Source organism: Theropithecus gelada, chromosome 7a (genome assembly GCF_003255815.1).
Source record: "Theropithecus gelada isolate Dixy chromosome 7a, Tgel_1.0, whole genome shotgun sequence".
Lineage (NCBI taxonomy): Eukaryota > Metazoa > Chordata > Mammalia > Primates > Cercopithecidae > Theropithecus > Theropithecus gelada.
The window spans coordinates 49,390,962-49,404,961 of NC_037674.1; the positions used below are offsets into that span (position 1 = coordinate 49,390,962).

Below are 14,000 nucleotides of genomic sequence, written 5' to 3' on the forward strand. Positions count from 1 at the left end.
CCTGAGGTTTTGCTCTTGGTCTCAGGACCAGGCTGAAAATCAAAGCTGAAAGGATTGAGGATGGTCCAGACCCTCCAATCAAACCCCTGCCCAGCCCAGGCGATCCTCCAGGCTCTGTGGATGCCCAGCATCCCAGCACGGAGGACTGTGCCATGGGAGCAGCTTGCCATGCCCCTATGTCCCAGGCAACCCTAAGATGGAAGAGGGTGAGGCAGGGCTATGTATCGCAGAGTAAGTCTGCCTTGGAGTAGAAAGATGGCGGCTGCAAGTGATGCAGGGCCTGGCCAGAGTGATGCCACCCCCAGGCCCTGAGTCCTGCAGTCTTCAAACCACCCTGACTGTGAACCCTGGCCTAAAGGGACACCACTCCCTTTAGAGCCCGCCTCCTGCAGGGGAGTCCTCTCTAGGACATGGCCCTGGCCAGCAGCCAGACTTCACCACAGAGTTCAGGGGCTAGCAAGAGGAGGATCAGACCTCCCATAAGATTTACATACTTTCAGACACCCCCTTCAGGAGCCCCGCAATGAGAAGGGAGGAAGGGCAGTCCTGCCCACACCTCCTGGGACCTAGGAGGGCAGTGGGCATCTTCATGTCTAAGAGGAGCTCTGTGAAAGCTTTGGGGCCTGTGGGGCCGGATCCTTAGCATTTTTAAATTTTATTATGACTTCATTTGTTTAAATATATATATATATATTTATAGCTCTATGTGCCCACCACCCTGGCCCCCTCCCCAGCCCCTAGTTTTTCCCCCTGGCTTTCTGTCTAGTGGCTGTGTAAGGCAGCACTGTCTGTGTGCTCTTGTCTGACACTGTCTGGGTGCTGCTGTTCCTCGTGACCCTTCGAGTCTGTTCAGGGGCCAAGGTAGAGCCTGAGCGGCGGCTGGTCATTGGAGAGCGCCGTGACTTGTAGGGGGCTGGGGAGGGCTTGTGGAGGCCTGCGTGGGCCTCTGTATGGGCAGGCTCCGGGGGCAAGCCCACCTCCTCCTCCTCCGCCTCCTGCTCGCCATCCCCCTCTTCATCGTCACAGCACAGAGCGTGGTAGAGCACTTTGTCACTGAATCGCACCCTCTCCCGCGTCCCTGGGGTCCGCTGGGGCAGCTGGCTCTTCACTGCGGGGCCAGCACCGAAGGCCTCCTCGCTGGAGGAGTCTGGGGTCTCCACTCGTGGCCCATTGGGGATGGGCGTGCCACCATTCATGAGGCGGTAGTCAGGGCCAGCCCCTGGCCGAGTCGACTCAGGACCGTCCACGGAGTCCGAGGGGGTAGAGACGTCCAGGAAGGAGCAGAACTCCCAGCTGTCTGAGAGGATATCGGCTGTCATGAAGTCCAGGTGGCCCAGGTCAAAGGGGCCGCCCACGCCCGCCTTGTCACTGCTAGAGGTGCTGCTCACAGTGGCCGTGGTCCAGTCGTCCGGCTCCAGTTCAAAGTCGAAGTCCGAAGTTAGCTTATCGATCTGGCTCACCACCTGACCAGGAAAGGGGAGAGGAGATGAGAGGGGCCAGGTGGGTCCCTGCGTCAGCCAGGTGTGTGTGTCTCTGTCCCGTCCCTGTAGAACCCCTGGCTGGTGAGCATGCCGGACAGGGGAGAGCCTGCAGGACGGTGACCGGCCTGGAGGTCACAGGCTGGTTTGCCCTGTGGAGGGCCCAAATCAGATCAGGCTGGACAGAGCTTTTTCAGTGTCCTGGGGGAGAGGGAACTGCTTTCCAGCCCTGCACACCATCCATTCACTCACCCCTGTCTCCCAAACACAGCAGCTGCTCTGGGGGCAGCCCTGGTGATCAGGGATGAATCTTCCTTAGTTTAAGAGAGGGCCATTTCAGAGGGGCTGAGGGCCTCCAGCAAGCGCATTCCACAAAGAGCTGAGCAGCCCACATACCCTCAGAGAGGAAATGATGTGGGTGATCACAAGGAAGACCCTGTGTGGGCTTTCTAAAGCATCCTGGACCAGTCCTTGCAGCTGGCCGGTGACTGTCGCCCCTGGGTCTCCACCATCCATCAGGGCAAGAACACCGGGTGTACAGCACCGGCGGGGTCACCCCACCTCCATCTCCGTCTCCGAGAGCCTCCTCATTCCTTCCCCTTCCCTGCCCACTGACAAGTGGAGATCAATCCTGGCTTGTTGAGAGAAGGAATAAAGCAAGCATTATTTGATAAGCAATAAAGAAGCTATCTATTCTGGGCCCAGAGTTGCTTGTTCAATGCACTCAGGGGGCAGCTCAGCTGTGGAGATCATTCCACCCCGGCCTGCCTCGCATAAAGTGAAGCCCTCAGCTTCTATACAGGCGGCTCTGCCTTGGGATACTCCCTTGCCTGGGTGCCCACTGTCAGCACATAAATCAGGGAGGAAGACAGTGGGAGAAAGAGGGAGATTCAGTCAGAGACACGGACGGGACAGAGCAAGAGAAGGGAGAGAGAAGATTCCAACCAAAAACAAAACAGAAAAACAATGAAAACAAAGCAGAGATGCCAAGAGTCAGAGTGACGGAGACCAAGAGATCCACAGTGAGTTATCCAGATCAGAATCCAGCCCACAGCGCCTCTCCAGTGCCCTTCACCTGGGGTCAGAGCAGGCAATTAATTAATTAACTCAGTAAGTCCTTAATTCAATAAACATTTGCTGAGGACTGATGCTGTCCAGGGATGTGCTAGGTATTTGGCAAGGAGTTGGGGTAGTGAGTGCCCCAAAGTGAGAGGAAAGCAAGGACAAAAGTGATGGCCAGAGTGGTTTGGGCCAGTGGGAAGACTACTTGGTCAGGAGTCAGGGGCTGGATGAAGGACACCTGGTCAACCATTTTCCCTCTCTAGGTCTCAGTTGCTCAGTCTGTATGCAGAGAGGGTGGGTGAACTAGTTTACTTCCAAGGTTCCTTCCACATCTGAGATTCTAGGACTCTGTTTATAGGAATGACTCTGAGAAGCTGCTTGAGTGCTGATGCCTCGGGATGGCCCCCTCAACCATTGCCCAGGACAGGAGTGGGATGAGGCCTCCAGAAGAGCTGGAGGAATCTGGACATCTGGATTCCAGACTTAGCTTTGACATTGTTCTGTGTGTCTTTGGGCAGGTCACAGAACCTCTCTGGACCTCAACCTCATTCACCGCCAAGTGGGTATGACAATCCCAGACCACCAAGTGAGCATGACAATCCCAGCCAACCTTATGAGAGCTTCATGAATAACAGTGAGAAGGGCAGCAAAAGGGCTCTGAGAAGCACTGGGGAAGAAAATGACACCATCTCCCATCTCTGAGCACCTATGATGCACCATACTTTCGAGTGCTCACCTCCACCCATGAGATCATTATCTCCTGTGTTTACAGATGAGGAGTCTTGGGCGCTAGTCCCTGGAAAGCTGAGAATCTCCCTCTGTGGCCCCCTGCAAAAGTGTACATGATCGTGAAGTGCTGCTGTGACTGCTGGGCTTGGGCAGGCGGTGGGGGTAGGGCCTTACCCTCCAATCAGGCCACCTCTTCTTGTGCTTCTTCCAGGATGATGCCTTCCTGCACCAAAGGAATCTCAGAGAAACTCCTATCTCCCAGAAGCCCTTGCTCAACCCAAGCTCCACCTGAGGGCTGGTGGGAGCGCTGGCCTAGGGTAAGGGTCCTCAGACTTGAGTGTCCCTCAGCTCACTCCCAGAGTTTCTGGTTCTGCAGGTCTGAGGTGGTGCTGGAGAAGGTGCCTACCTAACATACCTCCAGGTGCTGCTGCTGCTGGTCCAGAGACATGCTTTGAAAACCACTAGCTTAGGGCACCGGGAGATTTAAGCTGGGTGCAGACCAGCAACTCAAGGCATTGATGACCTCAGGAGAGGCCCCATCACCTCTAGGGCAGCTATGCCCTCAAATGAGACTCCCCTGATCAAGCCAGAGCTGTGGAGTTTGCTGCCTGAGGGCGGGGCAGAATGCCATTAGGAACTGGAGTTGCATGACTTGGCTGTGACCTCGCAGGGTCAGCTGAGGCCAGGCTGGACCCAGAAGCTAGGTCTCCTGATGCTTAGTGAGGATGAGCACCACTGGGCCTCAGGCCCAGCAGCAGGGAAGATCCAGGGTACACGTGGCAGGAGCCCAAGCCTTCAGGCTGGAACACTCCCCCAACCCAAGAAGCCCTTCCTCTTCTTTATTAGTACACCCCTCTCTGGTTCCAACCTGGGGGGATGGAGGAAAGAGAAAGAGGGAGGCCTGCATTCCCGAGTCCCACGTCTGCCACCTCTTGGCTGAGAGACCTTAGGCAGATGATTATCTCTTTCTGAGGCTTGATTTCCTGTCCTGTAAAAGGAAGTAACACTCCCCTCCTCACCCAGGGTGGTGAAAATTTAAGATATGGGCCGGTGCGGTGGCTCATGCCTGTAATCCCTGCACTTTGGGAGGCCAAGGCAGGCAGATCACGAGGTCAGGAGATCGAGACCATCCTGGCCAACATGGTGAAACCCTGTCTCTACTAAAAAAAAAAAATTAGGCGGGTGTGGTGGTGTGCGTTTGTAGTCCCAGCTACTCAGAAGGCCGAGGCTGGGGAATCGCTTGAACCTGGGAGGCGGAGATTGCAGTGAGCTGAGATTGTGTCACTGCACTTCAGCCTGGTGACAGAGAGGGGCTCTGTCTCAAAAGAAAAAAGAAAAAAAAGAAAAAGAAAATTTAACAGATATGAATGTGTTTTACATCACAGAGTGAAGATAGTTAAACACTTAAGAACCTAGGCTCTGGAGCCAGACGTGGGATCCAACCCTGGCTTCACTGCTTACCAGCTGTGTGACCTTGGTCAAGTTACTCAACGTCTCTGTGCCTAAGTCTCATCATCAAAGGAGAATTCTAGTAATACATACTTGATAGGGCTGTCGTGAGGATTTAATGAGTTAATGCACTTTGGACAGCATATGGAACAAGGCAGACTACCAACATCCACAATGCACCATTGGGGGCTAACATGTGATCATGCCCCGGCACCAGGCCCGAGAGCAGTGGGAATTAGTTCTGCACCAAAGGAATGACCCTCTGATGTGGGTCCAGTGTCTGTGGCAGAAGTTCCAGTGCCTATGGCAGAATAATGGGACACATTGGGCCTTTCAAAACCTAGCACATGGACAGTACCTATTTTGCCCAAAGTAGGGCTGTTTCCAGAAAGAACAAAACCAGAAGAGGTTCTAAAAGCCAACTGGCTATGAGGCCCACAGGCAAATCTGGCCCAATCTATTAGGTGAGACAGGTCACACCACTTGATGAATGACATAGTGAGGATGTGAAAGGGAAGCCAGGTACCCGAGGGTACGCAGCTTCTCTGTGGGGGGCCTGGGTCAGTCCACAATCCCTACTGCCCTTCCCTGGTGCCTCCTTTCCTGGGCCAATGGTGAGAGCAGGTGTGGAGCAGGCCCTAGTCTTTCTCTCTGCTTTGGATGTCTTGAAATCTGTGATTTTTCCCTGAGGTTTAATAATCATTTTGTCTACATGTAATTTGGGATTGTCTTGGAGTGCATGGAAATAATTATATACACAGAAGGAAAGAGAGGGGGAGAGAGAGAGTGGAGAGAGCAATGGAACCATAAAATCACAAAATCAGGCAACGTCCAAGCCAGAAGGGACTGCAGGCACTGTTGAATCTACCTGTCTCAATGTGTTTGCTGAGGGGAACAATGAGGCTCAGAGACTGGAAGGAACTGAGCTGGGACCAGAGGGCGAGTCTTGACTCCTGGGCATTGCACCTTAAGACCAGGAATGACTTGCTCTGAAGAGACCAAGAGGGAGCCCTAGAGAGAGAGCAAAGGCAGGACGGAGGGCTATGACAGAACCTGCAGGCCTCGTGCCACGGGTGTCCCCAACCTCTGTCCTGGTCACAGCCTTAGCACCCCTCACTGAAAAACTGCACCCATCTAGTCTTCCCACTGATAGCAACTTCCTCCCAGCTGTTGCTCCATGCTGCACCTCGGGAACTTTCCCATCAGCCAACAGGACCACGTTACCCCTCTGCTTCTAGCCCTTCTGTGCTCCCCAAACTCCTAAGCCTCCCAAACATAACTCCCTACCCACCCCCTTTCCTCTCCAGCAAGCAGCCTCCACCCTGCCAGGCCTGCCTCCTCACCACCCCTACACACTCCATCGAGCTCACTTCTGCCTCTGGGCCTCACCTGATGCGCCCTCCCTCCTTTCCTACTCGCTCTGTCATCACTTCGAGAAGGAGGCCTTCCCTGATCCCCAGTTGAGGTCAGGTTCCCTATGAAAGGCTCTCAAAGCACCCTGCACCTCTCCTTAAAATGTTACCCAATATTTAACACGGCTACAGTTTTGCACCTATATGTTATAATGTGGTTGATGTCTGTCTCCCCACTAGACAGTAAACCCCATGAGGAGCAGGACTAGGTCTCTTTGCTCACCGCTACATCCCCAGCTTGGCACAGGGATCGGCACTTTTTTGCAAACACAACCATTGGATGAGTGATGAGTTGAGACAGATGGCTTAATAAAAACTACTTGGGAGGCTGAGGCAGGAGAATGGCGTGAACCCGGGAGGCGGGGCTTGCAGTGAGCCGAGATGGCGCCACTACTGCACTCCAGCCTGGGTGACAGAGTGAGACTCCGTCTCAAAACAAACAAACAAACAAACAAAAAACTGCTGGGGGCTTCTTTTCTGAGGAAGAGGTCTATAGTCCTAGACAATTCCATATTGCCAGACCCCAACCCTCTCTCCAGCCCTGGCTGAGCCCCCTCTCCAGTGGAAGCTTTGCTGTGTTCCTTAAGGCCCTAGAGCTAGGACTGAGGACCTGTAGTCCCAGAACCAGCATCCTGTACCCCCTGGATCCCCCACCACACCCTCCAACCTGCCCTACCTCACCTCCCCTGACAAGCTGCCACCTCCTTCCCTCTCTCCCAGCTCCCCAAGGCAGTTGGTTACATAACTGGGGATTCTGCATTATTTATGACCACTGATTATTTTTTAATTCTGTGATTACGTTATTATCTTCCTGGGGGGGCTGTGGAATTGGAGGGGCAGGGAGCTGACCATGATTCATGGCTCTCATCCTGCAATTTGGCCTAATTGGCCAGGGAGCTTCGGTAAATCTGTCCGGAGGAGGAGAAGGCAAAGAGAAAAGGGAGGAAAGGAAGGCGTGAACAAAAATAATAAGAAAAAAATCCGCGCAATTCTTGCTGAGCTGCGGGTGATGGAGCTGACCCACTTTGGCACAGCTCCGTGGTCCCCAGCCTCTCCTGCTCCAGCTGCTTCCTGGCTGGGCCACATTTATCTCACACTTGCATGGCCTGTGGCTTTCCCTGCCACCTTCAGACAAAGCCCCTTGCCGATGGGACTGCACAATGGAATGGCCAGGTAACAGAATGCCAGGATGCCTGCTTCCTAGGCAAATCCGGTGGGGGGATCCTCCACTGCCACCCCCAGGGTGGGGAAAGGTTGTGCCAACCTCTCCATCCTCCTAAGGTGTTTGGGCCAAAGTGGGCAACTATGCCCTTAAGTTATATCCCACCTAAGAGTCACTGATGATGTGGGCGACACTGGTGGTATTAATGCAAGGATCACTATTGGGCCCCCGTGTTAAGTGACACCTCGGGGAGGGGAAAACCAAGGACGAGGAGGCCAAGTACCTGCTCAAGGTAAGCTTAATACCTGGGGGCTAAGGACGAGGGCCCTTAACCCTGCCCTTGGGAGCTTCTGGTGGGTGGGTAACAGAGAAGCAGTGGGGAGGCAGATTCCCACCCAGAAACATGACCAGCAGATTCCTGGAGAGTGTGTGGGATTCTCACTGAGAATGAATCCAAATTCCGTGCCATGCTGTACACGGCTCAATGGAATCTGACTCCCTGCTCCCTCCTTGACCTTTCCTCTGCTCTTCTCCTTGTTCACTGCCCTCCAGCTGCTCCGGCTTCCTTACCGAACCTGAATATGCCAAGCACACTTCCTCCCTGAAACCTTGGCACTGGCTGCACCCTCAGCCTGGAATGCTCTTCCCCTAGATAGCCAGTGACTTGTATCCTCACTTCTGTGGGGTCTCTGTTCAAAGGCCACCTTATTGGAGACCCCCTTCCTGCCCCCATCCCTGTCACTCTCTATCCGCTTTCCCCACTGGCAGGGAGTGAGAATGCCGACTGCAGGAGAAACTAAGGGCCAGGATGTGGTCCTGTCCTCCCTGGTCATGGCTAAGAAACTGATGTGATTCCAGAAAACAAGGCCGTACGTGGAGCTGAGGAGCAGGCCAGTGCTAGAATAATTCATTAAAAACATCTAACAGCTACGGAGTGAGCTTTGTGCCTCTCATTGTGCTAAGTGCTTTATATATGTCTAATTTAATTCTCACAACCACCCTGGGGCAGGGGTAGGGGAGGAAGCCTAAAATGTAGTCTCCCCATTTTTACCAATGGGAAAACAGAAGCACAGAGAGGTAAGGTAACTTTTGCAAGTTCACACAGCTAGGGAGAGAGTGGAATTCAAATGTGAACTACAGGCATCTAGCTGCAGAGCCCATGCTCATAGCCCCTGAGCGGTTCTGCATCTCTAACTTAAGATCTACGGAACTTTGAGGAGCTTAGAGAGCCTGCTGGGACTGGCCCAGCATCCTGGAGTATTGGGGAGCCTGGGAGAGATAAGGGCTAATTAATGATTGACCATCATGTCCCTCTGCAGCACAATTTTAGCTTTCAAAGCACTTTTACGTTCCTCACCTCACTCGATCCTTTAAAAGACTTTCCCCACCAATGGGATAGAACTTGCTCATCGTCCAGGGAGCCAGTGGCAGAGCTATAGCAGGGGTTTGCGAGGGCGAGGGAGGTGTGGGAGAGGGAACTCCAACTCCTCTAGGAGTGTGAGAAGGTGTTGACCCCCCGCACTGCATGCCAAGCCCCTAATAAATCCTTGTAAGGTCACCGTGCAGTGCAAATCACCACATCCCAATTTCAGAGATGAGCAAACTGAGGCTGAGGGACCTGGGGAGGAAGTGCTTTGGTGTGGTTCATCTTTCAGTGAATTTCAGGCCATATGCTCAAGAGGATGAGGAGGGTCTCCCACAATCAGTGGCATCAGGGGGCTGGGGAAGGGGAGTAGCAGGCAGAGGAGGAAGATGGCCGAGGGGAATAAAGCTGAGCCCTTCCACTCCGCTGGCCTTGTTCTTTCACCAAGCATCCGTGCAGCCCCCCATCCACAACAGTCTTGTACGTGATTCTCATCTCTACTTCTAAGTGCTTGGCCTGAGACAAGAACCCAGCTGGTGGGTTCTAAGCTGGTGCTGCCCAGCTTACTCTGCCCAGGGGTGAGGTAAGGGAACAAGTGAATGCCTCTCAACCTTGAGCCTACCCATGCCCCTGATAAAAAAAATGCTACACAAAGGGACTGAGGAGAGCCAGGCAGATGCAGCTTTACAACTCCCTTGGAGAACCAAGAGCCAAGACCACAGGTTCCAGAGAGCAGGGAGGTTCCAACCCTTTTCTCCAAACCAGGGTGTGGCACCCCCCTTGGTAACCCCATCTCTGGCAAATCCCATCTCACAGGAATACAGTGATGGCATCTCTTCTTCTGCTTGGGCCTCCCAGAGCTTCACCTGCCTTCCTCCACACTCCCCTCTGCCTGTCACCCTGTGTCTAGACCCCGCCTGGGGGATGAGAGAGTTCTGAGGCTTACCCACTCCCCCAGCTGGGTGCCATTGGCAGCGGGCAGGCAGTGGCATACGGGGTAGGCTCTGGTTGCCGTAGCAACCTGCCAAAGTCTTGGGTGGAGGCACATGGCCTACAGGGTGTGTGGGGGGAGGGGACTCATTTTTCTCTGTCCTGGCTTAGGCCTCTGGGCTGCATAGCCTATGAACCTGGAGCTCTGCTATTGGAGACATGGGAGTGGGTGAGTGTGAAAGGGAAGGACAGGGCATCTAAAAGATCTGCAAATAAATTCTAGAGCTATTGCATCACAGATGAGCATAAGGGATCATCTCTAGAAGGCCCCTGTCAAAATGCAAAGAGATCGCCCAGTTGCTCACCTGCTGAAACCCCAGAAAAGGCATCAGGAACCCGAGTTCTAGGCTTACTTCTGCCACTGGTAGGTTGTGTGACCTTGGACAAGCCCCTATTGCTCTCTGGGCCTCAGTTTCTTCAATAGTAAATGGACAGGGCTGTCCTATGAGATCCCTTTGAGCTCTGGGTGGCTATGCTGGGGAGAGAGGGAACACAGATGCCTGGAAGATGCCCAGCTGGGAAAAGGCTGGGAGTTGTATCAAAGTTGACTCCCAGGTTTAGAGTCAATCCTGGCTCTTTGTGGGTACCTGCCAGGGCATGGGTCTCATGTCCCTGGCCAAGATTGAGACTTTGGACAGTTCCTATGGCCCTGATTTAAAATAAGATGGGGGCAGGGGGGAAACTGTAGTGCCTTGGACCCAAGAGGTTAGAGGAGGAAGGGTTGCGCAGGGGCATCTGGCATTTGATCTCCAAATTGTACTGTCCAAAGATGTGCAACCCAGACTATGGCCAGCCCAGTCCATGGGCAGAAGCACCACCACCTCAGTCTGCTCAAAGCAATAGTCATTCCCATCTTCTGAGATGGAATTTCCTGACAGGCTCCATGAGGCTGACCCTGGACAGCTCCTGTCCTGGCATCTCTATGCCCACTCCCTACTCCATTCTGAACACAGTGCCTGTCAAACAGCCCCTCCTCCTTGGCTCTCAGGCCAGGCTGCAATGCCACTTTGTCAGCCTGGAGTTGGTACCTACCATCACCCCACCTCTTCAGCCTTCCTAGAGCCCCTATCCTTCCTGCACAGCTAGTCATGGAGAGCTTGAGCCCATAACTCCAGCTCAATCACTCTCCCTGCCGTCTCTGCAGAGGCCCTCGTTACAAGGAGTTGAAATTTGCCTAAAGCCCACCTGGCTGGTATAATGGCACCCAGCGGGCAAATTCAGGCTAGCAGCTCAGAACGCTGGTCATGCATTTTGGACTCGAACGCAGCCCAGGGGGCAGGGCTGAGGACATGTGTACCTCATTACCCCAGCGATGTGAGAAGCAGTAATTAAACCCGGCTCCACTTAGAAAGACAGAGAGGGACACACACATCCCAGCATTTCTCAGTGGTTTTTCAGCCTTGGCAAAAATATTTAGAACAGTGGGATGGAGACATGCATCCCCTTAGGGAAGATTCCTGCCCCTGCCACAATATGCAAGGAACTCTGTTATCCACGACAGCACCCCCAGACCCATTCTTACCCCAGGACAAAGAGGACATAGTTGGCTTAAATTTTTCCAAGATCAAGGGTTCTCAGTATCTGTGTGATTTCTGGGGATATGCTTTGAGCTGGGCCTCAAGCAGTTGGAATCACCTCAGCAGAACCATCCACACTCTCCCAGGGCCCCTTGTGACCAGGTCAGAGTCTGGGAGACAGATGGTGGGGTCAAGGGTCAGCTTGGGTCCCAGAAGGGTGTCTTCCACTAAGAAGCTGCCGGGGATTCAGTCCTTACTGGCCATCTTGGCAGCCCTTGGTGCTAATCCAGAGCTCCAGGCCCACTGACATGCTGCTCAAGCAACCTCTACAACACCAAGGCCCCTCCAGCCTTGGTATGAGACTTTTAGCAAAGCGGATTTGGGGAAAGGAGAGCAAGGAGAAAGAAGGTCCCCAGTAGAGTGACACATGTGCACACAGCTTTGCACACTCCAACATATTTGTGAGTATGTTTTTGTGCCAAGCCCAGGAAGGCCAGCTTTAGGGTCTGTCTGGTCGCTGCTCATCCCTCACTTACCTCCCTCAGCTCCTTGGCCACCTCCTTGAGCTCGCGAAGGATGCCCTCAAGCTGCCCGATGACCATCTTCATGCGCTGTCGAATCCGCTCCCGCTCACCACCACTGCTGGGGTCGTCACTGGGCTGCCCGAGGTCCGGGGCGCCCCGAATGTTCATCGTTTACCACGTGGCCGCAGGCCTGCCCATACTCCCCCCAGCTGGGCACACGCTGCGTCTGCCTCCACGGAGCCCCCCTCGGCTGGGCAGAGCTCCACATCTTAACGGCCCCCCAGCCCACCCTGGCCCTGGGCGGCCCTCAACCAGCCCCTGCCCCCTGCCACCCCGCCTCCTCTGCCTCTGGGTGGGGAGTGGGACACCCAGAGGAAGACAGAGTCTGGCAGAGGGGGTCAAGGTGAGGACACGGGAGGGCAGGGGGAGGGGCGTTGGGTCCCAGGAGTGGCCTCCAGGTCTTGAAGTGCCTGTGGGTATGCAGAGCTGATCTCTGCCTGAGCTTGAACACAGAGGCAGGGGGATGACTCTGCAGGGACTAAGGGTAAGAGATGCCCTTGGGATGGGGGAAGGCAGCAGGGATCCCCTCACAACTCCTAGGCAGTTGCAAAGGCAGAGGTCTCTGGATGCAACTGACACCTGCAGAGGGATGGTGGCCAGGGTCTTCCAGATGTGGAAGGGGCTCCGGATATGGGCAGCTCTGGGGAGGGAGCTGGATTGGAAGAGGGCAGCCCCCTGCGGAGAGAGTGAGCCTGGCGTCAGCCCTCCCAGGCTGCAGCACCAGCCGGCAATGCCGCTGCCTCCCTCCTCTCGCCAGCCTGCACCCTTCCTCGCTGGAGATTTTTTTTTTCTTTGTGGGGAGGGGTGGTGGAGGCAGATGGTTTACAGCACAGCCCCTCCTCTAGAGGGAAAGGGAGGGAGCCCCTGCTTTAGAAGCAGAAGTCCTCAGCCTGCTACGGGGCACCCTGGCCGTAGCTCCCGCACCCCCCCATCCCCCCAGCCAGGCCTGCCCAGGCTGGTTCACCAGAGGGCCTCTCCAGTCACCCATCCTCCCTCCTAGCGCCCCCAGGGTGCCCTCGTTCCCAGAGGACCCTCCCTCCCCCAGCCCCGCCTTCCCTCAGAACCCCCACTCCTGGACTCACCGAGGGTGGGGGCACCGGCCTTCCCTCCAAGCAGCGTCGGGGGCCAAGCCCCAAGACGGGTTTGGGGGGCCCCCAAGGCTCCCTAGGGCGGGCTTCTCTCTCTGGACCCTTCGGCCCCTGGCCTCAGGGAGGTCCTCCGAGCCGTGACCGGAGACATCTGGGCGGTGAGGGGGGGCGGGGCCTCCGCGCTCCAGGGAAGGGGGCAGTAAAAATCTTTCTCAAGCCTCTCCAGGCTCGGGGTCGGGAACGAGCGAGGGTTCGGCGGATTCGGGGCTCTGAGGCCACAGGTGACCGGGGCGCGGGGAGGCCGAGGAGACGCCGGGCCGGTCCCAGCGCGTGAGCCAAAGTCGGAGGGCTGGGAGGGCGCCGGGATCCCCTCAGCCCACGCCCGGCATTCCCCGGGCTCTGCACTGTCCGGGATTCGCTCTGTCCAGTCCAGATTGCCCGGATCCGGGCTCCGCCGGGGTCTGCCCTGCCCTATCCAGCCCGGAGTGAGCTGGCACCGCCGGGCGCCCGGGACGCGCTTAGCCCGGACCCAGAACGTCCGCGCCCCGGCACCCGCGGCGTCCGGAGCGGCCGCGAAGGTCCGCTCAGCCCAGCCCCGCGGTTGACCCTGGGCGAGATCGCTCCAACGGCTCAGTTCACGTTCCGAAAGGTCCGGAATCCGCCGGGTCCCCGAGGAGGGGCGGTGTCAGCCGCGGGGACTCAGTCCTCGCCGGGCCCAGCCGAGAGCGCGCGAAGCCGGGGGCCCTGGCCGGGCTGGGTTCGGCGGCCCGGGCGCAGGCGGGAGCAGCGCCGGTAGGAGGAGAGGAGAGGAGGCGAGAAGAGGCGAGGGGAGGAGGCGCGGCGAGGGGAAGTGAGGGGAGGGGGCGCGCGTCGGGCCGGGCCGGGCCGGGGCGCTCAGGGCTCGCAGCCTCCGCTCCGCTCCGCTACCTCCCGCGCCGGTTCGCTCTCGGCTCCCCGCCTCTGCAGCCCCCGGGCTCCGGGTCGCCGCCGGTGGGGCAAACAGGCGCTGGGTCGGGGCTGGGCCTCCCTCCGCAGCCTCGCCCTGCCCTGCCCCGCCAGGCTCCCGGGGCCTGGGCCCGCTCCCCGAGCGCCGCGGCGCCGCGCCGCCCGCGCCCCGGCCGCCCCCGGCCCGCGCGGCCGGCCGGGCACTTCCCCCTCGCCCAGGT

General features: G+C 56.5%; 1 protein-coding gene across 2 annotated transcripts; it reads right to left on the reverse strand.

Moving 5' to 3' along the window:
- Window positions 1–636: 636 nt before the first annotated feature.
- On the reverse strand, window positions 637–13,908 carry INSYN1 (inhibitory synaptic factor 1). Of its 2 annotated transcripts, XM_025390403.1 has the most exons (3): window positions 12,829–13,908; window positions 11,699–11,821; window positions 637–1,463 (listed from the first exon to the last, which is right to left on the reverse strand). In XM_025390403.1, exons 2-3 carry the CDS (start codon window positions 11,768–11,770, stop codon window positions 738–740), a joined length of 798 nt encoding a protein of 265 aa, XP_025246188.1. In that variant the 5' UTR covers window positions 11,771–11,821; window positions 12,829–13,908; the 3' UTR covers window positions 637–737. The 2 variants fall into 2 exon arrangements, with proteins under 2 accessions (XP_025246188.1, XP_025246187.1); XM_025390402.1 differs by lacking the exon at window positions 12,829–13,908 and having other exon boundaries at window positions 11,699–12,320.
- Window positions 13,909–14,000: the final 92 nt, after the last annotated feature.